The sequence below is a fragment of the Balaenoptera musculus genome, chromosome 18 (assembly GCF_009873245.2).
Source record: "Balaenoptera musculus isolate JJ_BM4_2016_0621 chromosome 18, mBalMus1.pri.v3, whole genome shotgun sequence".
In the NCBI taxonomy this organism is placed as follows: domain Eukaryota; kingdom Metazoa; phylum Chordata; class Mammalia; order Artiodactyla; family Balaenopteridae; genus Balaenoptera; species Balaenoptera musculus.
In genome coordinates this window covers 25,544,607-25,570,166 of record NC_045802.1, presented here as the reverse complement: position 1 = coordinate 25,570,166, position 25,560 = coordinate 25,544,607, and the positions used below count along the sequence as shown (strand labels likewise).

At 34.0% G+C, this 25,560-nt stretch overlaps 1 protein-coding gene across 10 annotated transcripts in view; it reads left to right on the top strand.

Annotated features, from left to right (window-relative positions):
- The window catches only part of NAA16 (N-alpha-acetyltransferase 16, NatA auxiliary subunit), a 68,583-nt gene that overhangs the window by 13,929 nt on the left and 29,094 nt on the right, over window positions 1–25,560 (top strand). For 6 of the 10 annotated variants that reach the window (XR_005017168.1, XR_005017169.1, XM_036831270.1 and 3 more), the window contains 4 exons: window positions 2,558–2,711; window positions 5,390–5,509; window positions 8,285–8,380; window positions 13,945–14,051. Coding sequence is in view for 8 of the 10 variants with exons in the window: in XM_036831270.1 (XP_036687165.1) it covers window positions 2,558–2,711; window positions 5,390–5,509; window positions 8,285–8,380; window positions 13,945–14,051 (477 nt within the window). In the remaining 2 variants the exon portion in view is untranslated. Of the gene's footprint in view, window positions 1–1,026; window positions 1,058–2,557; window positions 2,712–5,389; window positions 5,510–8,284; window positions 8,381–13,944; window positions 14,052–25,560 lie in introns of all 10 variants that reach the window. The other 4 variants (XM_036831277.1, XM_036831271.1, XM_036831278.1 and 1 more) reach the window with 4 other exon arrangements.

Sequence of the window (25,560 nt, the reverse complement as noted above, 5' to 3'; positions counted from 1 at the left end):
TCTCGTTCCCGCACCCTCTGTTTACTTGTCATTTCAGAATCCTGACCCTGTTTGGTGTTTTCCAGGGCAGATAGCCACCCTGCCTAAAGATTTCCTCTGTATAGCTACTGCAGGCTTTAGCTTCTTCTGTTTTACTTGATCCCTTATTCTTCATTTGCTTTCCATTTCCCAGAAGTTTGTTGAAATCTCGTATGTTCTATTTTCATAGGTTAATATATTTTTAAATCCTCTATTATTTTTATTCTCATAAGGGAGTGTGGTAAGTTCATCATGTTTACTTAGATTCTTAGCTTTTTACTGCGAACTAGAGAATTCTGTATTGAGACTAGTTCTTTGTCTTTATCCAGGAATCAAGTCCTTGCCATAAGAGGGTGTACTGTACCATATTCACTGGGGTTTGATAAACACTCTTTCATTTTAAATACAGTGTTATTGCAATTTGATGGTTAAAATTAGGTGTGTGGAATTTTCTTATTTTTTGTAATAATAAGTATAATTAAGAGGTATAAGGCTTTTTTGAGGTATAATACGTGCCATAAAATTTGCCCATTTTAGTTGTACATCTCAAAGATTTTTTTTGTAAATTTATAGTCATGTAGTCATTACCACAGTCCAGTTTTAGAATGTTTCGTCACCCCCAAGAAGTTCTTTTGTGCCCATTTGTCAGTTTCCACTCATCCGCAGCCAACCACTGATCTGCTTTTTGTCTCTATAGATTTGCCCTTTTTGGAAACTTCGAATAAAGGCAATCAAATGCAGTGTTTTCTCTCTGAATTCTTTTATTCAGAATGCTTTTGAGACTCACCTGTATTAGAGCATGTATTAGTGGTTCATTCCTTTTTAATGCTGAATACTGTTTCATCATTATAGGGATACACTGTGGTCTATGGATAACACTTTGTTTATCCATTCATTAATTGATGGACATATATATTGTTTTTAGTTTTAGTTGTTATGAATAATGCTGCTATGAACATTTGTGCATAAGTTTTTGTGTGGACATATGTTTTTATTTCTTTTGGGTAGATACCTAGGAATGAAATTACTTGGTTATATGGTAAGTATATATTTAACTTTTTGATAAACTGCCCAGTTGTCTTCCTACGTGGCTGAACCATTTTACATTCCTACTAGCAATGTGTGAGAATTCCAGTTTCTACCCATCCCCACACCTGTTAACTGTCCAATTTTTTGATGATAGCCATCTTGGTGGATATGTAGTAGTATCTGTTTTAGTTGTTTCTCTGCATTTTTCTAACAACTAATGCTATTGAGCATTTTATCATGTTCTTATTAGCCATTTATATTTCTTCTTTGATGAAATGTCTATTCAACTCTTGTGCCCATTTTTTAGTTGGGTTATTTGTCTTACAGCTGAGTTGTAAGAGTTTCTTGAATATTCTCAATACAAGTTCTTTATCAGATAGATCATTTGCAAATATTTTCTCCTAGTCTGTAACTTGTATTTTTATGTTATTAATGGTGTCTTTTGAAGAGGAAAGTTTATAATTTTGTTGAAGTCCAATTTACCTGTTTTTTCTTCTATGCAAAGGGTCACAAAGATTTTCTCTTATTCTTCTAAGGTTTCTTTTATCGTTTATAGCGCTCACATTTAGGTCTGTGGTCCATTTTGAGTTAATTTTTGTAAATGGTATGAAGTATGTGTCTAAGGTTTTTGCATATGGATATTAAATTGTCCCACCATCATTTGTTGAAAAGACTAACCTGTCCCTGTTGAATTGTCTTGGCACATCTGTTGAAAATCGGTTGACCAGATTATAAGGGCTAATTTCTGAACCTTGTATTCTGTTCCATTGATCTGTATGTGTATCCTTATGCCAGTACCAACCACACTGTCTTGATTACTGTAACTTTAAAGGATGTTTGAAATTTGAAGTACATGTCTTCTTACTTTGTTTTTCTTTTTAAGATTCTTTTGTCCATGCAGGGTTCCTTTTATTTCCATTTGAATTTTAGCATCAGCTTATCAGTTTCTGAAAGCTTGCTGAGAGTTTGATAGGGATTGCATTGAATTTTTAGATCAATTTGGGGAGAATAAATATAGAGTCAAAAAAAGATTGAGTATTCTTTGGTATATGGGTCTTGTTTCTTAAATTTATTCCTGAATGTTTTTTCATTTTGATGCTATTTTGAAAATTATTTTAATTTCATTTTCAGGTTGTTCATTCCTAGTATATAGAAGTATAATTGATTTTCATATATTGATCTTGTATTTTGTCACCTTGCTAAACTCCTTTATGGGTTCTAGTAGTTTTTTTTGGAAGATTCTTTAGGAATTTAATCATTTTTATACTTTCCTTTGGTAATAGGATTTGCTAACCTCTTCACTTTGCTGTAGGCAGAAGTCCCCACTCCTTTATTTGTTTTAAAGAATATATTAATCTTCTTTGCTGTTAATCACTCTTCTATTTGTAACTGCTTGTGGGTTGCTTTTTAAAGTCTGTGTGAATGACTGTCCTGAGAAAGCAATTAAATTAAAGATCTGTAACTGCTTTATATTATTATATAAGTAAGATAATTTGGTTATTTTTTTCAGGTTCCTCCCAACAAAATAGACTATGAATATAGTGAACTGATACTGTACCAGAATCAAGTGATGAGGGAGGCAGATCTATTTCAGGAATCTTTGGAACATATAGAAACATATGAGAAACAGATATGTGATAAACTTTTGGTGGAAGAAATTAAAGGTAAGTTGAACTGCTTTTCCTTTTTTATTGGCCTCAATTAAAGAAAAGAATAAAACCTATATACTTTATTATGTCCGAACACTTAAATGAGACTTACTATATATCAGGCAATGTTCTAAATACTTTATTATTAAGCCATTATTAATTAATGTAATGGCTTAATAATAAAATTAATGTACTCTTCATAACAACCCTATGATGTAGTTGTTACATCCATTTTAGAGATCAGGAACTGAGGAACAGAGAGGTAAGTGACTTGCCCAGAGTCACACAGCTAAGTAATCTGGGTAGTGCTGGATTTGGGTGCAGGGATTTTGACTCCAGATTCCATTTTCTTAAGCAGTATGTTATACTGCCTTCATATTCAACCCCCTCCCCCAGTATTTATCTCCATATATAGTAAAATGAGAAGAGTAAATGACACTTGGGATCCTCATGAAAGCAAGATTCATTTATTTTCATTATGGGCTAATTAAGAAGACAGGATTCTGAGAAATAGTTTAAGAATGTTTTTCAACAAAGTCAAACAAATTTTCTTTTTTATACATAGCTTTGCTCATCAATTACCCATTTCCTGAGCAACACCGTATTAAATAGAATGTCCATCTAAATAAATAATTAGTTTAAAACTAAAATCTCATGTAGTTGCAGGACTTCTAAAGCTTAAAAATACTAGCTAAGGTTTATTTACTCTTCTGTGTTTCACAGTATGGTAATTGCTTAAACTGCTTAATTTCACTTAATTTTTTAGCACCTCTAACATGGGTATTACTTATTGTCCCTTTTTATATTTGAAGAAACTAAGAGAGGTTAAGGACTTGCCCAAGTTGCCCCCAGTCTTTCAGGAGGTAGAGTTAATTTCTAAAAATATCTTTCTGACTTCAGAGCCTTTCCTTTTTTTTTTTAAATTTAAATAGACTTTATTTTTTAGAGCAGTTCTAGGTTCACAGCAAAACTGAGTGGAAGGTACAAAGATCTCCTATATACCCTCTGTCCCTGCGCATGCACAATTCCTCCTACCCACACCCCCTCTCCCCCCAAGCCTGTAGTTTACATTTGGGTTCACTCTTGGTGTTGTATACCCTCTAGGTTTTAAAAAATGTATGATGACATTTTACATACTACCATTGTAGTATCATACAGAGTAGTTTCACTGCCCTAAAAATCCTCTGCTCTGCCTGTTTCTCCTTACCCCCAACCCTTGGCAACCAGTAATCCTTTTACTGTCTCCATAGTTGTGCTTTTTACAGAATGTATTAGAGGTGGAACCATACAGTATGTAGCCTTTTCAGATTGGCTTCTTTCACTTAGCAATATGCATTTAAGGTTCTTTCATGTCTTTTCATGAGTCCTTTTAACTGCTATCCTCTACTCTTGTGGAGGAATGGGGCACGATCATAGTTCTTTTTTTTTCTCCTTTTATTATTTTTTGAATTCAAGTATAGTTTAACGTACTGTTTATGGTTTTAACTAGTAAATGTTTATGTGTGTTCACTTTGTACCAAGTAGTGTGCTGACCATTTTAAGTACATTATTTCAGTTGATTATCGTAAAAACAGACTGATGTAGTTGATATTTTGCAGGTAAGGAAATGGAAATTGGAAGTTTTGTAAGTTATTCAAAGTCATAGAGCTAGAAAGTGGTAAAACTGGTAGTTACACCTTGTTGGTCTTACTGTAGAGCTTGAGTAATATACAATATAATAAAATAAATAGTAAAATGATATATATAATAATTACTGTAATATGATGATGATGAAAGCTGAGATAGTATGTATGACTGAAGACATTTCAAAGGGTTGTTTGAAACAGATTCTGTAGGGAATGGGAAAGCTTAGGGATAGAAAGTTGAGATACATTTTTTGAGATTCTGCCTTTTATCTTGATTAGGTGTACTTTCCATTTTATCTGAGAAGTTCGTTATTTATTTATTTTGGCTGCGCCGTGCGGCTTGCAGGATCTTAGTTCCCCAACAAGGGATTGAACCCGTGCTCCCTGCAGTGGAAGTATGGAGTCTTAACCACTGGACCGCCAGGGAAGTCCCTATCTGAGAAATTTAGATTCTCATTTCCCATACCCACTTTCAATTTGTATGGCTTAGTAAAAGGAATTGAGTCTTAGAGGTGACCCACATGTAAACATGGTTTGTGTAGTTTCTTGCTGTGAAGTGGTATTTAGTGTTATTGTTTTGTGAGTTAAACTTCTCCAGTTTTAGTGACCTGGAAAGGACAGTAAGAGAATTGAATGGAGAATTGTTTAACATAAGAATTGATTAGGAAAAGTACATTAAAAATCTTGCAGTAGGAAGGCAGGGATATTTCATTAGAATTATTTACCAATCTATATATAAGGTAACTTTAGTTACTTTAAAGGGTGTACAAAAATGTGCATAATACAAAGATTTTTTACTAACAAGTTAATATCATATATATGGTGTGGGAGGGAGCCAAAAATGAATGTTAGTATAATAGAATGTGTAAATGAAGGTTCATTTCTGAAGACAAGCTGTGAATTAATCTATGTTTAGTTATTTAAACTGCAACAAGCCCTAAAGGGAAGCACCGTACAGTTGTCTTTCATAAACATCTATTATACTAATAATGCTTAGTGAAATCTCTGGGATTAGAAAGGTATTTAATGTTTAAGCAAAATGAATGTGACATTTAAACTTAATTTTAGGGGAAATGCTGTTGAAATTGGGACGATTAAAAGAAGCGAGCGAAGTATTCAAAAACTTGATTGATCGGAATGCAGAAAATTGGTGTTATTATGAAGGCTTGGAAAAAGCTCTACAACTTAGTATGTAATGATTTTTCTCCTACCTTCTCTTAGCTAGTGTTTTTTTTTTTTTAATTAATTAATTTATTTTTGGCTGTGTTGGGTCTTCATTGCTGCGCGTGGGCTTTTTCTCTAGTTGTGGTGAGCAGGGGCTTCTCTTGTTGCGGAGCACAGACTCTAGGTGTGCGGGCTTCAGTAGTTGTGGCTCGTGGGCTCTAGAGTGCAGGCTTAGTAGTTGTGATGCACGGGCTTAGTTGCTCCGCGGCATGTGGCATCTTCCCGGACCAGGGCTCGAACCCATGTCCCCTGCATTGGCAGGCAGATTCTCAACCACTGTGCCACCAGGGAAGCCCTTAGCTAGTGTTTGAAGTATAGTAAAATATAAAGTTGTAAGAATATTTGAGGATGCATATTTTTAGTTTTAGCATTCATGTTTCCATTTAGGAAAATTACAGGTTAAACATGGGAGTGAAAATGAATTCAGATATTTTTATATTTAAGTGATAAATGCTTACAGATTATTTTAGGTTTCTTGATCCATTAAAATGTTACTAATTTACACTAACTAGAGTGGTGGGGAAGAAAATGGGCATTCCCCTTCTGGGAAATGTCATAATTGTTTAGTATTTTTAAAGAATAAGAGGACTGTTAGTGTCAATCTCTAAGAATAAGAATTGGGCCAAAGAAATGTTGCTGAGAGTATGTCGTATATAGCATCAGCATAAAAACAATTCTTTTACTTTCAAACTAGGCTAATTTGTGTAGAATAAATTGTATACATCTTCTTTTGAAATTTGATAACCTTGACTCTTTTCAGAAATCTAGAATATTATTCTAAATTTTCCCTAATATTCTCATAATTAAATATCTTTAGGAGCAGTTAATATTGCTAAAATCATATTTAGTCATGGGTAAGTAAGTATATGGCTGAAATAATTATGAAACTAATATGAAATAATTATGAAACTTGAAGGTGTTGAAACAGCAGAATTTTTAAATTTAAAAAGTATGGTAAGTAGGTAGCTACCCATATTCATTAATAGTAGGAAGAGCTATGAGAAAAATTTATTTGTTGTATCTTAATCACTTGTATACATGAATCCAGGTTTTCTGTGTGTATTTAAAATTTAATATCACAAATTATTAAAGTTCCTTAAATAATTGTTTTTAAGAAAATAATGAAAATTAAAATATTGATTAGATCAATAGTCTGTCTTTAAAAAAAAAAAAACAGGACAAAAGTCATGTGTCTGCAGGTTGGAAATGTGAGATAACTGATTTTTCTTTAAACTACCAGTTACTGGCATGTTAATCCCTTAACTGCTTTAGTAAAATGAATGTAATATGTTCCATATATCAGGATCCATGCTTACTATAAAATATATTGATTATAAAACGAATTCGTTTTTTAGGTTCCTTAGGACCTTTTCTCCCCCATGGTAGGTTCTGGAGCTCCAACTTGTGACTTCAAATGGGGCATTGAAATGGTTTGGTTTTTGTCTCAGTGTAACTACATTTATAAGACTTGTTTTATCTGGTAGTGGGAAAATGTTTTTTATACTCATAGTTTGTCTCATTCTCTAAGATTAGGTGTAAATATGAGAACTGCTTTTTAAAAATATGCAATAGGCTTCTTGTAAATTTTAGTATAAGGGTCCTTAATATTTCATGAAGTCTCCAAATCATTAACAGAACGTGAAAATAATTTTTCACATATCCCAGTTTTTAAAATTAAACCACATTGGAGCTCCAGAATGTATTATTGGGGGAAGGAAGGAGTCTAAACAAAATCGGACTTTACTTTTTAAAGTGCTGTGTTTATAATCTTGATACTGAACACTACATTTACTGTGGCTTGATTGCTAGCACCAAGGGTTATTTTTATAATAATTATATTTCTGTGGTCTGAATTAAAATCCACCTAGAACCTTATAGTTTAAAAATGGGTTTGCTTTTTCTTAAAAATTCTACTGTAAATTATCTTATTGCTTATGTAAAATAATGCATGTGATCTCTCTTTGTAAATTATGCAGGATATTATTTTAGAATAAAAAACTAGACCCAGATCCGATTCTGCAGATTGTTACTGTAGTTTACATATAGATTCTGTATTTAGTACTATAAAATTAGGTTGGTCTTGACAGGGAAGATACAACTTTCTTTTAGAAGTATATTTTATATCATAATCTTTGGGAGAAGTAATTGCCACTTTAAAAGTCTGTTCTAATGGGGTTCTTTTTTTTGGTACCTGGACAGGGATATGAACTAATGGAGTTCTTTGTAATAGAGTTTCATTGAAGATTTTAAGTGTCAAACCTCCTTAGCAACTTAGTTCATCTTTTAAAATATTGCATTCATGACCCTAAAACTACTGCTTCTTTAAGCCTATCAATAGGCGTTATAGACTTTTGTTGGGTTTATGTGGGTTATATTGGGGTAGAGGATTTATGTAAGATACGTTATAAGGAACATTTTCTTTTTCGTGGGTTGTGCATGCAGGAATATCAGAGAAGTGCAGTGTATCTTGAGTCTGTCTTGTGTGTATATGATTAGAGTTGGATGTAGACTCTGTTGTGGTGAAATTTTGGTTTTCTCTGGACTTTGGGTTTAAAATGGTGATTTAGTGATTATTTCATTGCCACAGAGTTTTTAATGTCATTCTGACAAAAATTGAGAGCAGCTTTAATACTGATAATGTGATTTTTAATTTATAACATAATTTTTAAAGTTTATTAGCATTTTATCATAGATAAAAGTTTTGATGCTTTGAATCTGACGCATATTTACTGATAATAGGCACTTTAGAAGAGAGGCTTCAAATTTATGAAGAAATTAGTAAGCAGCACCCCAGAGCAATTTCACCTAGAAGATTACCTTTGAATCTTGTCCCAGGTAATATTAGGATATCTTTTGTAACACTAATAATTACTTGTTGAAATTACTCAACCCCATTCACATTTTAAAAGCTTGTTTCTGGAATAGAGTTTACATCTACACCAGTCTTGGGGGTGGGCGAGATCAGTTATTTATTTGTTATGCATATGTTGTTAAGAGTATTTACGTTGTTAGCTTTATGTTGGTTTTAAGTGTCAGAAGTTATTTATATAAAATTGTTTTTCTTATGTGACTTTAAAAAGTAAACAGCGTATTTAGAAGGTAAATTAAATTCCTTAGAATTGATGACAAATTATATGCGAGGTATTGTGATTTAAGTGGTAGAAGTTTTGACATTCTAGATCTTCCTTTTAGGACATAAATTCAAAGAAAGAGTTGTGAGCTCTTTGTGCCCACCACAGTGTTAAAGAATATCACCAATGCTGTGCAAGGCCCTCTCTCCTCAGAGTTGATTGCATTCTTGAAATTTGCCTTTTATCATGCTATTGTTTTTGTAGAGCTCCATGTATTTTGTATCCCTAGAAATAAAAAGGAAACCCTGCATTTGTACTTTATGTAAATTGGAGCACTGTGATATGTATTCTATGATTTGCTTCTGTTTGAACAATAGTATATTCATGACCTTGACCTGAGTTGTAGCATGTAGCTGAACTCATTTGCTATTGAGCTTATAGGAGGTAAAGAGTATATTAGCTCTTCAGTTAATGACTTTGTTGATGATTTTATGCAAAATTGTGCCTTTTTCTTAAAGTCATCTTTTATTTTTAGTTGTAAGTGCTATATATTATGAATTATTTATTGGGACTTCTGGCATGTCTTTTGATACAAGTCAGACCCTAGAATGCTAGTATAACTTAAAAATCTCTATTCTAGGCATGGGGCGAGGGGGGGAGTATATTTTCTAATGAATTCTCATTTAGAATGGAAATATTTGTTTAAGTAATTGTGTTATTTTCTTTTTATCAAAAGATTAATGGAAATTAAAAGCTTTTTATTTGACTGACTTTAAAAATACATGAAATACCTCTTAGAAGTGTATTGGATTAGACAGTAGATACAAATTTATTTAAAAATAAATAAATAGTGCCTTTCATTTGTGTAAATGATGAATAGTATTCTGATCCTCCCTGTTTTGTTTCGGCTTTGGGAAGTAGGCAGATTTCCTAATGTTTTCCAGGGAACATTAAGTCCCAGTGGATGTTAATAGGCTTGGTGGGGAGGACGCCTGTGTACTGAGATGTTCTTCAGTCACATGAGTTTGGGAAACTTTTGGTTAAACACAACAATCAGGCTTCTGCAGGACTTCCTAGAACTTTCAGTATATGAGTTGTGAATTTCCAAAGTGGGATGTACTGTGCAGAGAGGAGCATTTCCCTAGTAAAAGCGTTTTCTGGAAGATGCTCGAGCTCACATTTCTGTATCTCCTTTTTAAAAAAAATAACAGCCTGTTGAAATATAACTCACATACCATAAAATTCACTTTTTAAAGTGTGCAACTCCATGTTTTAATGTGCTCAGGGAGTTGCACAACCATCATCACTCCCAGGTTTCAGGAAATTTTCGTCACTCCAAAAAGAAAACTCATGTCCATTAGCAGTCACTCCCAGCCCCCAACCCCTGAACCAGGCAACCACTAACCTAACTTTCTGTACCTGTGGACTTGCTGGTTTTGGACATTTTGTATAATTAGAATCATACCATAGGTGGCCTTTTGTGTATAAGGTAGGAAGTATATTGTTACTGAAAGATAACCTGGAGCCAGTTGTTGAATGTGAAGTGTGATTTAGGTTAAAGTGGAATCATTCTGGACCCTCTAGGACATTGTCTTTGAAATGTTAAAAGGATCTTTTTACAAGCTAGGCCTCAGTTGAGGGGTCTTGATGGCTTGGGCTTCAAGGTCAGCATCATTTGAGGTTCTAACATACATGTATTTACAAAGCTCTGGGGACCATATATAAAATTGTGCAACTACTTAATTGTACCTTTGCAACAGCTGAATACTTCATGAAGTTTTTTTGCCTGTTTAGAAATATTTTTATGTGTAATAAGAAAGGTATCTTAGCATTATCAAAGGCAATAAGATCTTTTTCAAGAAACATGATGGAATTTGAGAATGCAAGTTTTGAAAAAGGCTTACTGGTTTTTAGATAAAAAGGTTTATTACCTACAGATTAGTGAACAGCCAAAGTCCTGGGGAGATTCTGCAACAGCCTGAAATATTAAGTGCTGTGAAAACAGTAATTTTCAAAATAACTAGTTTAATTCATCGTGATCTATTAGTCTTCACTGGCCAAGGAGGGAGAAAGAGGGAAGGAGATAATCCAGAGTATTAAACGAGAATGCTAATCACATTTTGCTCCTATTTTATTTTTGTTTCATTGGATTGTTTTTATTTTTTATTGAGATATAGTTGACATACAATGTTTAAGTTTAAGGTGTACGGTGTATTGATTGATACATTTATATATTCCAATATTATTATCACTGTAGTGTTAGCTAACACCTCCATTAGGTCACATGATTATCATTTCTTTTCTGTAGTGAGAACATGCACCATTATTTAGAGTAAATTCCCAGGTTATCAGATACAGTCTGATCTTGCTGTTTATGTTCATTATTTTAGTGGTGGGTTTTGGGATATCAATTTTTATGTGAATCTGTACTACATTTAGTGAAGAATTAGCATAGCATCTCTGTAGTCAGATAACTTGTTTTACAAGCTGCAGTGCTAAACAGGCACATAATGATTTTTTTTTAAATTTTAGAATTTTATTTATTTTTTTATACAGCAGGTTCTTATCAGTTATGCATTTTATACATATTAGTGTATATATGTTAATCCCAATCTCCCAGTTCATCCCACCACCACCAGCCCCTCCCCACTTCCCCCCTTGGTGTCCATATGTTTGTTCTCTACATCTGTGTCTCTATTTCTGCCCTGCAGACCGGTTCATCTGTACCATTTTTCTAGGTTCCACATATATGCATTAATATACGATATTTGTTTTTTCCTTTCTGACTTACTTCACTCTGTATGACAGTCTCTAGATCCATCCACGTCTCTACAAATGACCCAATTTCGTTCCTTTTTATGGCTGAGTCAGGCACATAATGATTGATAGCTTTTTTTTTTACCCCCTAAAGGAAAGACTATGGGGGTACTAAAGAATTATTTTAAAATAGTTAGGAAGAAGGGAGGTTATTTATTTTTGTGAAACCGTTTTTCTTATATGTAAAGAAAAAAATTTTGAGATGGGTAAATAGTAAGTAATTTTGGGATATAGTGTGTGACTGAGCAGTTGAGTAGCTGGGTAGCCTTCTGGTTTAGACAGTGCATTCATACAGTTCTGAATAAAAGGGTGCAAAACAGATTTTAACTGAAAAGTCTTTTCTGTGTCTCTGTCCTCTGGCCACCAAGTTTACTTCCCCAGAGACAGCCACTGTTACTAGTAGATGGTTTAACTCTTCCAGAAATACATTGTGCATATACAAGCAAAAGTATGTGTTTGAGGGTTTATGTATAGTTTTCCTTTTTCCTCCCCCTTTTGTACAAAAGTAACATAGATTGTTCTGCACCTTGTTTTCCTTTTCACTTAACTCTGTATCTGGAGTTCGGTCCTATATCAGTATATAAGACCTTCCTCATTCTTTATCATAGCTAGCTGCACAGTTGAAATAAAAGTTTAATGGGAGAAGAGGCTTTCAATGTAGTGGATACTTGAGAGCTGAGTACATTGTCTTTTAAGTAAAATTGCCAGTATGATCTGAATAGATTGAGAAAGTTGAAGAGGAGTTCAGAGTAGCCTCTGACATGAAGGTAAAATGCATGTTTTCTCAGTAGATGATAGCAAATGTGGAAACTTAACTATAGAAACACAATAGCTGTCAGATGTCAAGGTGTAAATGATAGACAACATTTATTGAGTGGTTACTGTGTGCTTATGCTATATACTTTTCATCTTGTGTGAGTCATGAAAGAGTACTCTTGAGGCTGGTGGTGTTACCGGCATCTTACAGTGGAGAAATTGAGGTTTTTAGTGGACAGTGTCACACACGAAGTAAGCAACAACATCCCTGACTGCCTGCCACAATACTGTTAACCTTTGCTTTATATCAGAGGAAGTGCTGGAAAGATTTGATCTCTGAAACTTTTTGATTTTTAAGGAAGTAATGATGTATATTTAACCCAGAGTGAAATTTTGTGCAATCTTGATAATCTGTGATTTTCAAAAGATTATATACAGAGTATACCGAAGGAACACAAAATACCACTCTGGGTTGAATATACATGATTACTTCCTTAAAATTCAAGAATAGTTTTAGAGATCAAATCTTTCCAGCACTTACTCTGTTATAAAGATTAGAGATCATCTGAAAACAGTCTTCGTAGTAAGTTGAGGTAACAAATATTAGATAAAATTTTCACTCAATAAAATTTAAATTTCTCCTCTTAATTTTTATGACATCTGCAATATGTTGAGTATGCATGTTTTGTTCAGTAGTGTCAGTCACAACAAATAAAAATAACCACTTGGGTTGTTGAGTATTTTGGTAAAATGTGATACATAAAGAAACCTTAAGAAAGGTCATTTCAGTAGTCTTACTTTAGCTTAAAACATTCATGACATATATGTATCTTTTTTTTTTCTTTTGAGTGGGCAAATCCATGTCCTTACATATTAACCCTTATTGTCAAAAAGTTAGAGCTTTTGTATTTATAATTAATTTTTTTCAATTTTTTCTGCTTTTAAAAAGTGACGCTGAAACTTTTTGGTAAGGGTTTAGCAATAATAGGAGATTTATTTACTTGATGTTACAAATAGGGTATTTATTTAATTCTAATGTTAGCATGCCTCAGGGCTCTGTCTGATGTCTTATGGATGTTATTTTACTTATTGTCTATCTCACCCACTAGAATGTTAATAATTTCCATGAGGGCAGAATTAAAAAAAATTTTTTTGTTTTAATCACGGCTATATCCTGGATACCTGGAACAATGCCCGGCACATAGTAGGTGCTTGATTAGATGATTGTGGAATGAATGACTGTTGAAGTAAATCACTAGTTGATTCGGAAAACATTTGTAAATACCGTGTTAGTGTTTAAAAAGATATTTTGACTGCTACTTAAATATAGTGCTGGTTACAGTAGAATCCTTATATAGTTTGCAGAGTGCCTTCTGAGATGTAGGATTGAGTTAGTAGGATTGAGCCTCTGCTGGTCAGTGAGATTAGGAAAGGTACTTCCTATCGGGACTGTATTCAGAATAGATAGTAGGTTACTTTTCCTCAAAGCTGCACAGTCATTTTGTTTACCTATCTTTTGAAGTGTTCCTTGAAGATATTTTGAATCTACATCTAGGGAAAATACACTTGCCAACCGAACCGAGATATTTGTTGTTATGCTTTTTGGCGGTAACAGATAATGCTGACTGACTTTTTGGGTTTAAACATTGGATAGGGGAATCATTGTTTCTGAAGGAGTTTTATTTTTATTTATGAAATAATTTTGTAAACTGTTTGCATCAGTCGAAGTATAACAAAGTACACTTTTGTTTCTAGGTGAAAAATTTAGAGAACTAATGGATAAGTTCCTGAGGGTTAACTTCAGTAAAGGCTGCCCACCCTTGTTTACTACTTTGAAATCTTTATATTACAATACAGAAAAGGTAAAATTTGGTCTTTATTCAATTGTAGTCTTTTTACTAACTTAATTATTATAGAAAGATTTCCATGTAAATAATATGCTATGATTCAATCATTTTCTCTATTCTCTATTCTAATAATAGATGAACTGAAATTTTATGCATGTACTATAAGTAGTATCAAAGGAAATGTCAATCTGAAATTTACCGAGTAAAGGGTTTATAAAAGCACTAAAATAAAGGTTGTTGTTTTTAATGGGTATACTTGTCTAGTGGGATTTTAAGTTTGACCTATTGTCACCAGAGGTCTATATTTAACTATTTCATGATTAATTATCTATTATTTTATGGTATGACTGTGGATTTTTAAATTTGTTATGCTTGCTTTTAAAGTTAGAGCATGGAAAATTGTTACTGCAACAGTAAAATGTCATTTGGCGCTGTTAGTTTTAACTAATAGGCTACATTTTAATGTAGTTTTAACTAGTTTTCGAATGAAGAGAATCACTTTATGCTTTTTTAAATTAGGAAATAGACTTGGTTTTATATTAGAGAGATAATTAGAAAATTAAAAGTTAATAGAAAATAAGTTATACTTCTATTTCCAAGCATTGCTTCTTATTTATTAAGGTCTAAAATCTTGTGTTCTTTTCTGTGATCAGTTTTTGAAAGTTACTAGTGGATAAGGAAAAGATTTTATTAGAAACGCTAAAATATTTTTAGTTAAACCTATATCACTTCATGTTTATTTAGTTTTGACCCATAATTATTTGTAAATTAGTAATAATTGTGAATAATAAAATATTGAAAAAAGTCAGTGTTAGGTATAACTGATTGACACTTTCTTCCTTTGGCAGCAGGTTTCATAAACTAAAAGGGACAACTGATAATATCTAGAGGGGAGTGGCTGAGGATGGCTAACAGAACTTCTGTACTCTGTTCCTACCATTGGTGCACCCAGTCTCCTTGCCAATTGGGCAGATCCCCACTTCGGGAAAGAGACCTATAGTACCCGACTAGTAAAAAGTGTCATTTACATTAAAACAAACAAACAAACAAAACTTACAATTATTTAATGTCTGTAGTATGCTTTATTTGATTGCAATGGTACTGCTATCGATTTTTTTCTGCAATTGATTTTTTTCTGTTGTTTTTTTTGATAGTGATTGACTCATATGAAAACATGTAGCAGTGCCTACCAGTAATTTTTGTAGGTTATTTAAATTAGCATTTGCCAAAATTCTTCTCTTACTCATTTAGGCAAGGGTGACAGAGAAGAAAGATGAGATAATGTCGGAAATAATAAAGAACATGTATGTGAATGAGAATAGAGTAGTGCTTTTGTAACACTGTCTTACAGCAAGTACTGAAGACAGAATTTGTTCCTTACAGAATTCCTTACAGAATTTGTTCCTCTTAAGCTATCACTGGGCTTTCACTGGCTTTCTCAGTTTTCATAAGAGGCATAGACTTAAAAAAAAAAATCCCCAATATTGATCGAAAATTACCATCTTAAAGGTGTTAAGCATTTGTTGGTATTTTATTTTTTAAAGCTTGGAAATTGTGTTTTTAAAGAAGGCAGTGAGAATGCATTCATCTATATGGGAACCTTTGACATCTCTTTAGTGTTAATTTTTGAGCACGCAACAGGAATGTTTACCATGTGTTTTTGAAAATTGAATTAAACTGCAGAAAATTGAGTTTAAGTTGTCAGAACTTAGTATAGTGAGAAAAAATGTACAAGTATGGGAAATCCTTCTCAAATCATTTTGGTCACATATTTGTGATTACTCAAGAGGGCATTTTAAAATTTGCATATTTCTAATCCGCAGTGAGTCCTGTTTTTAGCTAAGGGCTGCATTTTAGCTCTCGAAGGATTTCAAAGAGTTAAGGCTGATAAACAATTATAGTTTTGTAAACTTCCAAGTCTTAAAGAATACTGCATGTCAGGTACCATGAAAATAAAATTATCTTTTGAAGTTAGCTTAGGATATAGTACAAGTGTCAAAAAGTATTTAAAAAATGTCTCCAGCATTTTAAATTGTGAATTTTGACCATAAATATTTTGGTTTTTTCCCCCCAGCAATTTCACAAGCACTTAATGTGTTATGTAGTCTTCAATATCTTCTTTTTAATGACAGCATAGTCTTTTATCAAAATCATACCTCCAATTGAACTTTGATTTTCAAAGTTTTTGCGGTTAAAAAAGTATATCTTTGTACACATAGCTTTACTTAGGATTTTTTGTCTCATAAATTCTCAGAATAAATGAATGGGTAAAAGGTATGAACATTTTGTTATTCTTGTAAACATCAATTTGTATTGCCACTACCAAAGTGTGTGAAAGGTTCACTGTGCCCTCACCAGCATTAGGCAGTGTTAAATATTTTCTTTTCTTACGTTTGCTTTTCTAATGAGATATTTTTTTTAAACATAAAGAAGCCAAAATGTAATGTAACCAGATTTGCTGATCTTTATTTCTATTGTGGAAGTTCACCTATTGTTTTAGAAACAGTTTGGAAAGTCCTCTTCCTCTTGAGCAGTGCTTCTCAAAGTGGGGCGGGGGAGGGAATTTTGTCCCCCAGGGGACATTCTGCAATGTCTGGGGATGTTGTGGTTGTCAGCGTGGTGGGTGTGCTACTGATACCTAATGTGGGTGGAGCCCAGGGACGCTGCTGAACACTCTTCAGTGCACAGGACAGCCCCCCACAGCAAAGAACCGCGTCACCAACGTGTTGGGCTGCGTAATTCTAGGGGCTGTCCTGTGCGTCACAGGATATTTGGCAGTGTCCTTGGCCTCTACCACTTAGACGTCAGCAGCTTACCCCCAGTATCTTTGTTGTTCTGTTAATAGCTTTATTGAGATGCAGTTCACATACAATAAAATTGACCTATTTGAAGTTTACAAATTCACTGATTTTTAGTATATTCAGAGTTGTGCAAGCATCACCACAGTAATTTTAGAAAATTTTCATCACCCGAAAAAGAAACCCCATTCATATCTGCCCGCCACACTCCCCCAATCAGGCAGCCACTAGTCTTCTTTCTGTTTATGGATTTGCCTATTCTGGGTATTTCATACAAACAGAATCAAACAATATGTGGCCTTTTCTTCTCTAGCTTCTTATACTTAGCATAAATATTTTCACCTGTGTGGTAGCATGAGTACTTCATCCCCTTTTATGTCCAAATAATGTCCAGTTGTATGGCTATACTACATTTTATCTATCAGTTGATGGACATTTTGGTTGTTTGTACCTTTTGGTATGAATAATGCTGTGAACATCTGTATACAAGTTTTTGCATGCACATGTTTTCATTTCTCTTGGGTGCATATACCCGGGAGTGGAATTGCTAGGTCAAACGGTAACTCCATGTTTAAACTTTTTAAAAACTGTCAGACTCTTTTTCCAAAGTACCTTCACCATTTTACATTCCCACAAGCAGTGTATAAGGATTCTGATTGCAATACAGCCTCACCAACAATCCACTTGTTATTATATGATATTTGATTATAGCCATCCTAGTGGGTGTGAAGTGGTATCTCCTTGTGGTTTTCGTTTGCATCTCCTTGATGACTGATTATTTTGAGCGTTATTTCAAGCGCTTGTTGGCCATTTGTATATCTTCCTTGGAGAAATGTCAGTTCAGGTCCTTCGCCCAGTTTTTAATTGGGTTATTTGTCTCTTCATTATTAGTTGTAAGTTTTAAAATATATTCTAGGTACAAGTTTCTTATCAGATACATGATTTGGAAATATTTTCTACCATTCTGTGGATTGTCTTTCCACTTTCTGGAAAGTGTCCTGATGAAGCCCATATTATCTTTTTTCCCTTGTGTTGCTTGTGCTTTTGTGTTGTATATAAGAAACCTATTTCCAAATTCGGGGTCATGAAGATTTACACGTATTTACTTCTAAGAGTTTTATAGTTCTGGTTCTTACATGAAAGTCTTTGATTCATTTTGCGTTCATTTTTGTATATGGTGTGAGGTGGGAGCCCAGCTTCATTCTTTTGCATGTGTTTGTCCAGTTTCCCAGCACCATTTGTTTTTTTTTTTTTTTCCATTGAAAGTCTTGACAGCCTTGTTGAAAGTAAATCGATCATAAATGTGAGGGTTCGTTTCTGGACTCTCATTTCTGTTGCACTGATCTGTATGTCTGTCCTTAGGCTAGTATCACACTGTCTTGATTACTGTAGCTTTGGGGTAAATTTTGAAATTAGGAAGTGTGAATCTTCCTACTTTTTTTTTTTTTTTAATATTCTTTTGACCATTAAAGATTTATTTTATTTCCATTTGAATTTTAGGATCAGTTTTTCAGCTTCTACAAAGAAGCCAGCTGGGATTTTATAGGGATTGCATTGAATCTGTAGATCGCTTTGGGAAGTATTTCCATCTTAACACTATTAAGTCTTTCAGTCTATGAACATTGGAAATTTTCCATTTATTTAGATTGTCTTTAATTTCTTTCAACAATTTTTTTGTAGTTTTCAGTTTATAAGTCTTATACACCTTTTGTTAGATTTATTCCTAAGTATTTTATTTTTTTATGCTATGCTAGATGGAAGTATTTTCTTTTCTTTTTTTTATTATATAGTTTCAGGTGTACATCCTGAAACTTATATAGGGCCAATTATAATTTGACATCTGTGTACAGTATAAATTGTTCACCACTACAAGCCTACTTACCATCCATCACCATACAGTTGACCCCTCTGCCGCACCTTCGCCCATTTCACACCCACCCCCTAACTGCCTTCCCCTCTGGTAACCACTAATCTGTTTTTTAAAATTTTTTTTAAGATTCCACATACGAGTGCAATCATGTGACACTTGTCTCTGTCTGATTTATTTCACTTAGCATAATACCGTCGAGGTCCATCCATGTTGTTGCAAATGGCAAGACTTCATTATGGCTGAGTAAATAGTCCACTGTATATATACACCACATCTTTATCCATTCATCCACTGATGGACATCTAAGTTGTTTCCATATTTTGGCTATTGTAAATAATCCTGCAGTGACCATAGGTGTGCATCTATCTTTTTGGATTAGTGTTTTTGTGTTCTTTGGATTGGAATTATTTTCTTAAAGTTAATTTTCAGGTTTTTTTATTGCTAGTATATAAAATACAGTAGATTTTTGTATATTGTTCTTATATTCTGTAACCTTGATGAACTTGTTTATTAGTTGTTATAGTTGGTGTAGTGAATTTCTGTCATCTGCAAATAGAAAGTTTTATTTCTTCCTTTCCAGTTTGTATCCTTTTTATTCATTTTCTTGACTAATTGCCCTGTCTAGAACCTCCAGTCAATGTTGAATAGAAATGATGAGAATTGACATTTTTGTTTTGTTCTTGATCTCAGTGGGAAAGCATCTAGTCTTTCTCCATTAAATATTGTGTTAACTATGGATTTTTTTGTATATGCCCTTTATAATGTTGAGGAAGTTCCCTCCTACTCCTAATTTGCTGAGCATTTTTATTGTGAAAGGGTGTTGGATTGAGTCAAATGGTTTTTCTTTGTCTGTTGAGATGATCATGTGTTTATTATTTTTATTCTGTTGATATTGTATATTACATTAATTGATTTTCAGATGTTAAACAACCTGGCATTAGTGGGATAAAACCCACTCGGTTGTGCTGTATAATTCTTTATATATGTTGCTAGGTTCAATTTGCTGGTATTTTATTAAAGATTTTTGCATCTATATTTCTAACAGATACTGGACTGTAGTTTTCTTGTGATGTCTTTGTCTGGTTTTGATATCAGGGTAATAATGGCCTTATAATGAGTTGGGAAGTGTTCTCTCCTGTTTTTTGTTTTTTTGTTTTTTTTTTGAAAAGTTTGTGAAGATTGGTATTGGTATTAAATATTTGGTAGAATTTACCAGTGAAACTATCTGGGCCTGGACTTTTCTTTGTGGGTAGTTTTTGATTAACTGTTGAAACTCTTTACTTGTTATTGGTTTATTTATATCTTCTATTTCTTCTTATTTGGTTTCTGAAATTTGTGTTTCTAGAAATTTGTCCATTTAAGTTATCCAGTATTGGCATATATGTTCATCATATTCCTTTATAATCATTTTATTTCAAGTCAGTAGTAAGTAATGTCTCTTCTTTCATTTTTAGTTTTAATAACTTGAGTCTTCTTTTTTTCTTGGTCAGCCTAGCTAAAGGTTTGGCACTTTTGTCAGTCTTTTCCGAAGGCCAAGTTTTGGATTTGTTGATTTCCCCACCCCCCTTTTCTATTTTATTAGTTCCCAAATCTGACCTTTATTATACCCTTACTTATGCTGGTTTAGGTTTAATTTGCTCATCTTTTTCCAGTTTTTTTTTCCTAACATGTGCTTAGTGTTCTGTATTTTTGTTTTTTACTTTGCAGATTTAATCGATGAGAAAAATGTTTTTTCTAAGGATAAAGATCTATATTTGCACAGAAAGATACTGAGTAAAATCAGTTTTTATTTAATTTTAGTTCAACTGTCAAGGCTACAGTATATACATTAAAAAATATTGTTTTAGTGTTTTAAAAGAAACCAGAATGACCCTAAATAAGAGGTGGAAATTAATTCTGGGCTTCCATTTTCACCTATAATGGAAAGTACTTTGCAGTTTTGATCTGTAGCTATTCACTGTGTCAGACTGTTGAGTGAAGGCAGTGAATCATCAGGGTTTGCGTGGGTTGTTACAGGTGCATTTGATTCCATTGAAGCTGGACATCAGTGCACAGGTGCAGTGAATATGAGTCAGAACATGGAAATTGAGTACTTGACGAGACTGACTGGATGAAGCATAGATGTCTCAACAAAAAGTGTATGGGTGTCCATACACAGGAAGGGAAGGTAGGCTGTTTCCCAGAGGACATTTTTTTGTGTTAAATCTGCCCATACTATGAAAATATTCCAAGATCCTCGTTCAGTTAAAGAACGTGTAGAGGTATGTGTGCCCTTTAGAAGCTGGTGACAGTAGGCCCAAAGAGTTACAAAAAACTTGGCCTGTTCAGTGAAGAAAGAGAATCATCATGAACTTCATTGGAATATTTCTACGGGAAGTACTAAATTGTTTGGCCGTTGTTAGTGGGAAACAACTATAATTTGTTGGTGGAGGTGGTGGGTAAACTAGATTTTGATCCTGGAATATATTATCTGTAAGGTATCTTTGGTTCTTTCTTTATTTTTAATTAACTCAGGCAGATATAAAATTTGAGTTTTGTATCTGTTCACTACCTAACTGTAATTGTGAAGGTAAGTTAGGAAAAAAAATGAAGCTAAACATCATTGTAAAAATGGCTTCACAGTTAATAGTCAAGCAAAATGATTCTAAAAATGCTTCATTTCATATATACTTTTGGAAAACTAGGTGTTTCAGAAGGTGATATAGGGGAGTAATTGGCAAGGAAAGCAAGAGTTTGATTTGTATTTCAGGGCAATATAAGGAATTTTTTTTCTTAGGTGCTCTAAGTAATAGAAGGACTACATTAAGAATGTTTCTTTGTGAGAATCCTGGATTTCTCACGGAAAGGAAAAAAATGAGTCAATAACAATTCTATCTTTAAAAATTCCAGAAGGCATTATTTGCAGTGGTAACAGTATCAGAGTTAGTATTTTTCAGACATGCTGATCAGCAGTTAATGGTAATTGTAATGATGTTCATGAATTCATTTTTTGTTTGTTTAAAAACAGTTAAATTTGGGGAGAAGAAAATAAAAGCAAGTATTGGGTTGGCCAGAAAGTTCTTTCGGGTTTTTCCATAACATCTTACAGAAAAACCCAAACAAACTTTTTGGCCAACCCAATACTTTTCCTAGGTATTCCTATACCTAGGAAGGTATCACAGTATAGTATAATGTCTGCTGACATTTATTAATCCCCTTCACAATTTTTGCCAAATCTACATAACACCTATAGTGTTATTTTAAAAATATTTTCCAGTAAATTTGGTTACTTTTTTTGTTTTTCGTAAAAACTACAGATTTGTGCTAGTATAGTTTTTATAAAACACATAAAATTAAAATCTAACTTAAAAAGTTTCAGTTGGTGAATTAGCTGTAATCATCTCTTGTTCCACCGTGGGCACCACTCTTTGGGAAATACTGGTATAGGGAAAGGAGCATTGCTTTGGAATCAGGCCTGGTTTGGAATCCTGACTCCATCACACATTTGCTTGAGCAACTACCTGAATCTGTTTCTGGATCATAAAGTTGGGGAAGATAATACTTAAGGAGTTGCTGTGTTCTTTAATTAAATGATAAAGTTTGTAAAGTGCTTGGTTCAGAGAGGGTTTTCAAGAACTGGTCGTTCTCTCACCATCCCCACCGGTCACACCTCATCTCTGCAAGAAGTTACCTAGTTTCATTTTAGTGTCATAGTTCTTGGACAACTTATCTCTAGCTAGCTCCTTTGGAACCAAAATTGTCACTGTTAATTGTACATTTATTAGAAATTAATCCAACAATTTTGGTCCTTGTTGATAAAGTATTGTGCTTAGCTTTCTAATTTGGATTAAAAAAAAAAATCCGAAAAGACAGTTTCAGTGCCTTTCATGTTACAGTAACATTTTAAGTGGGATCTGTATTTATACTGTGAAAAATTGTGTATCAGATGTGGTGTGTAGGGCTTTGTCTTTAAGGTTAGTAAAGAATTCTTTTAACCCATACATAAGAAAAGCTGGATAAGGGCAGTGATTTAGGAAATATACAATAGTCACAACATTTGCCCAGGTTAGATTTTGTTAGCAGAAACAAAGCTTTTTCAATCCTGGTCAAATTATAACTGTTAGAAGAAAATATTTAAATCAGGAGAAGGTGGTTGAACTTGGAAATTTTTTCAGTTCATAAAAAATTTTGACTGTATAATTTAAGCTGTCTATTTTGAGGCTTAAAGTTTTATTGTGATCTTAGATACCTAACAAGTGGATTGGCTTTCTTGATTTTAACTGGCAGCGGCAGATAGCTATTTTCAAGAAGAATAGCCATTACATGTTGTTTTGCAAGAAAGGAGTTGAATATACAGTTATATTGTATAATTGAATATAGTTATACAGTATACAATTATATAATTGAATATACAGTTATACAGTATTACTGAAATATAAATGGTAAGTAAACTTGAAATAAAATGGGTCCTTTATACCTTAGTAAAACTCCTTAGACTAACTTTCATAGACAAGTTTGGAAAATTGAATTGTTCACTTAATTACTGAGTGAGTGACTATAATATACATTTTTTAGATTCAATAAATATGCCTAATAAACCAGGAAGGACAGTGTTCTCTGCAGTTTTTTTATTTAGGACATTTCATGTGAACTTTCCATTACCTTGATTTATTTCCTCAAGTAAATCTTGTTTTGAAGTTCTGAAGCTGAAGATTCTATTTTATTCAGTAGTATTTTAACACTCCTTTATGATGAAGAATTATGTGTAACTTCAGTATATATTTTGTTGTACTTTTAAAAATGATTAAAACTGATTTTAAAAATTTATTTCACCCTAGAGATGGAAAGGTACACCTTTATTTAAAGCTCTAGCTGTGGTTTTAGTAACTGCCAGTAGATGGCAGTGTAAGTTCATGGAAAACTATTTGCTTCCGTAAATTGAGTACTGAATTTCTAACCCTGAACGTTTTTTAAGTTACACATACTCTCAGTGAGATTGATCCTGGTGGGTTAAAAATGCCTATTACTTTTTTAATTTTAATAAATAAATATATATATATTTATTTATTTTTGGTTGTGTTGGGTCTTTGTTGCTGAGCACAGGCTTTCCCTAGTTGCGGTGAGCGGGGGCTACTCTTCGTTGCAGTGCGTGGGCTTCTCATTGCGGTGGCTTCTCTTGTTGCGGAGCACGGGGTCTAGGCGTGTGGGCTTCAGTAGTTGCGGCACACGGGCTCAGTAGTTGTGGCTCGCGGGCTCTAGAGCGCAGGCTCAGTAGTTGTGGCACACGGCCTTAGTTGCTCCGCAGCATGTGGGATCTTCCTGGACCAGGGATCGAACCTGTGTCCCCTGCATTGGGAGGCGGATTCTTAACCACTGCGCCACGTCCCTAAAAGTGCCTGTTAGTTTTTATTTTGCTTTGTAGTAATAGTCTTAGTGCAGCATTTTTAAAAATCAGTTCTCAGACTCTAGGGTGTATCAGAATTATCTGACGGCTTGCTAAAAGCATTGCTAGACTCAGAGTTTCTGATTCTATAAATTTGGGGTTTGGTCAAAAATTTGCATCTCTAACAAACTACCAGGTGATGCTAATGCTGACATTTATGATGTTAATGGTCTGAGGATTGCACTTTCAGAACCACCTTTTTGTTGTTGTTGTTTTATTGAGGCAAAATACACTTAACATAAGATTTACCATGTTGACCATTTTTAAGTGTACGGTTTAGTGGTATTAACTACATTCACATTTTTTTTTAATTTATTTATTTCTTTATTTTTATTTTTGGCTGTGTTGGGTCTTCGTTTCTGTGCGAGGGCTTTTCTCTAGTTGCGGCAAGCGGGGGCCACTCTTCATCGCGGTGCGCCGGCCTCTCACTGTCGCGGCCTCCCCTGTTGCGGAGCACAGGCTCCAGACGTGCAGGCTCAGTAGTTGTGGCTCACGGGCCCAGTTGCCCTGCGGCATGTGGGATCTTCCCAACCAGGGCCCGAACCCGTGTCCCCTGCATTAGCAGGCAGACTCCCAACCACTGCGCCACCAGGGAAGCCCTACATTCACATTTTTGTGCACCCATCACCACCATCCATCCCCATAACCCTTTTCATCTTGTATAACTGAAACTCTGTACCCGTTAAACAATAACTTTCTGTTTTTCCCTCCCTCTAGCCCCCGGCAACAACCATTATACTTTATGTCTTTACGATTTTGACAACTCTAAGTAGCTCATATAAGTGGAATCATACAGTAATTGTCTTTCTGTGACTAGGTTATTTCCCTTAGCGTAATGTCCTCAAGGTTCGTCCATGTTGTAGCACATTTCAGAATTTCCTTTTCAAAGCTTAGTAATATCCCATTGTATGTCTATACCACATTTGCTCATCCATTCTTCCGTCCACGGACACTTGGGTTGCTTCCACGTTTTGACTATTATGAACAGTGATATGAACATGGATGTACAAATATTTCTTAGAGATCTGCTTTCAGTTCTTTTGGATATATAGCCAGAAGTGGAATTGCTGGATCATTTGGTAGTTGTATTTTTTATTTTTTGAGGAACTGCCATATTGTTTTCCACAGCAGCTGTACCATTTTCCACCAGCAGTGCACAAGGGTTGCAGTTTTTTTCACATCCTTGTCTACAGTTGTTTTCTGTTTTGTTTTGTTTTAAGGTAGCCATCCTCCTGGGTGTGAGGTGGCATCTCATTGTAGTTTTGATTTGCATTTCCTTAATGACTAGTGATGTTGCAGATCTTTTCATGTGCTAACTGGCTATTTGTATATCTTTGGAGAAATGTTTATTCAAGTATTTTATCAACCATTTTTGAATTGGATTTTTGTTGTTGAATTTTAGTTCTCCATATATTTTGGATATTAACCTCTTAT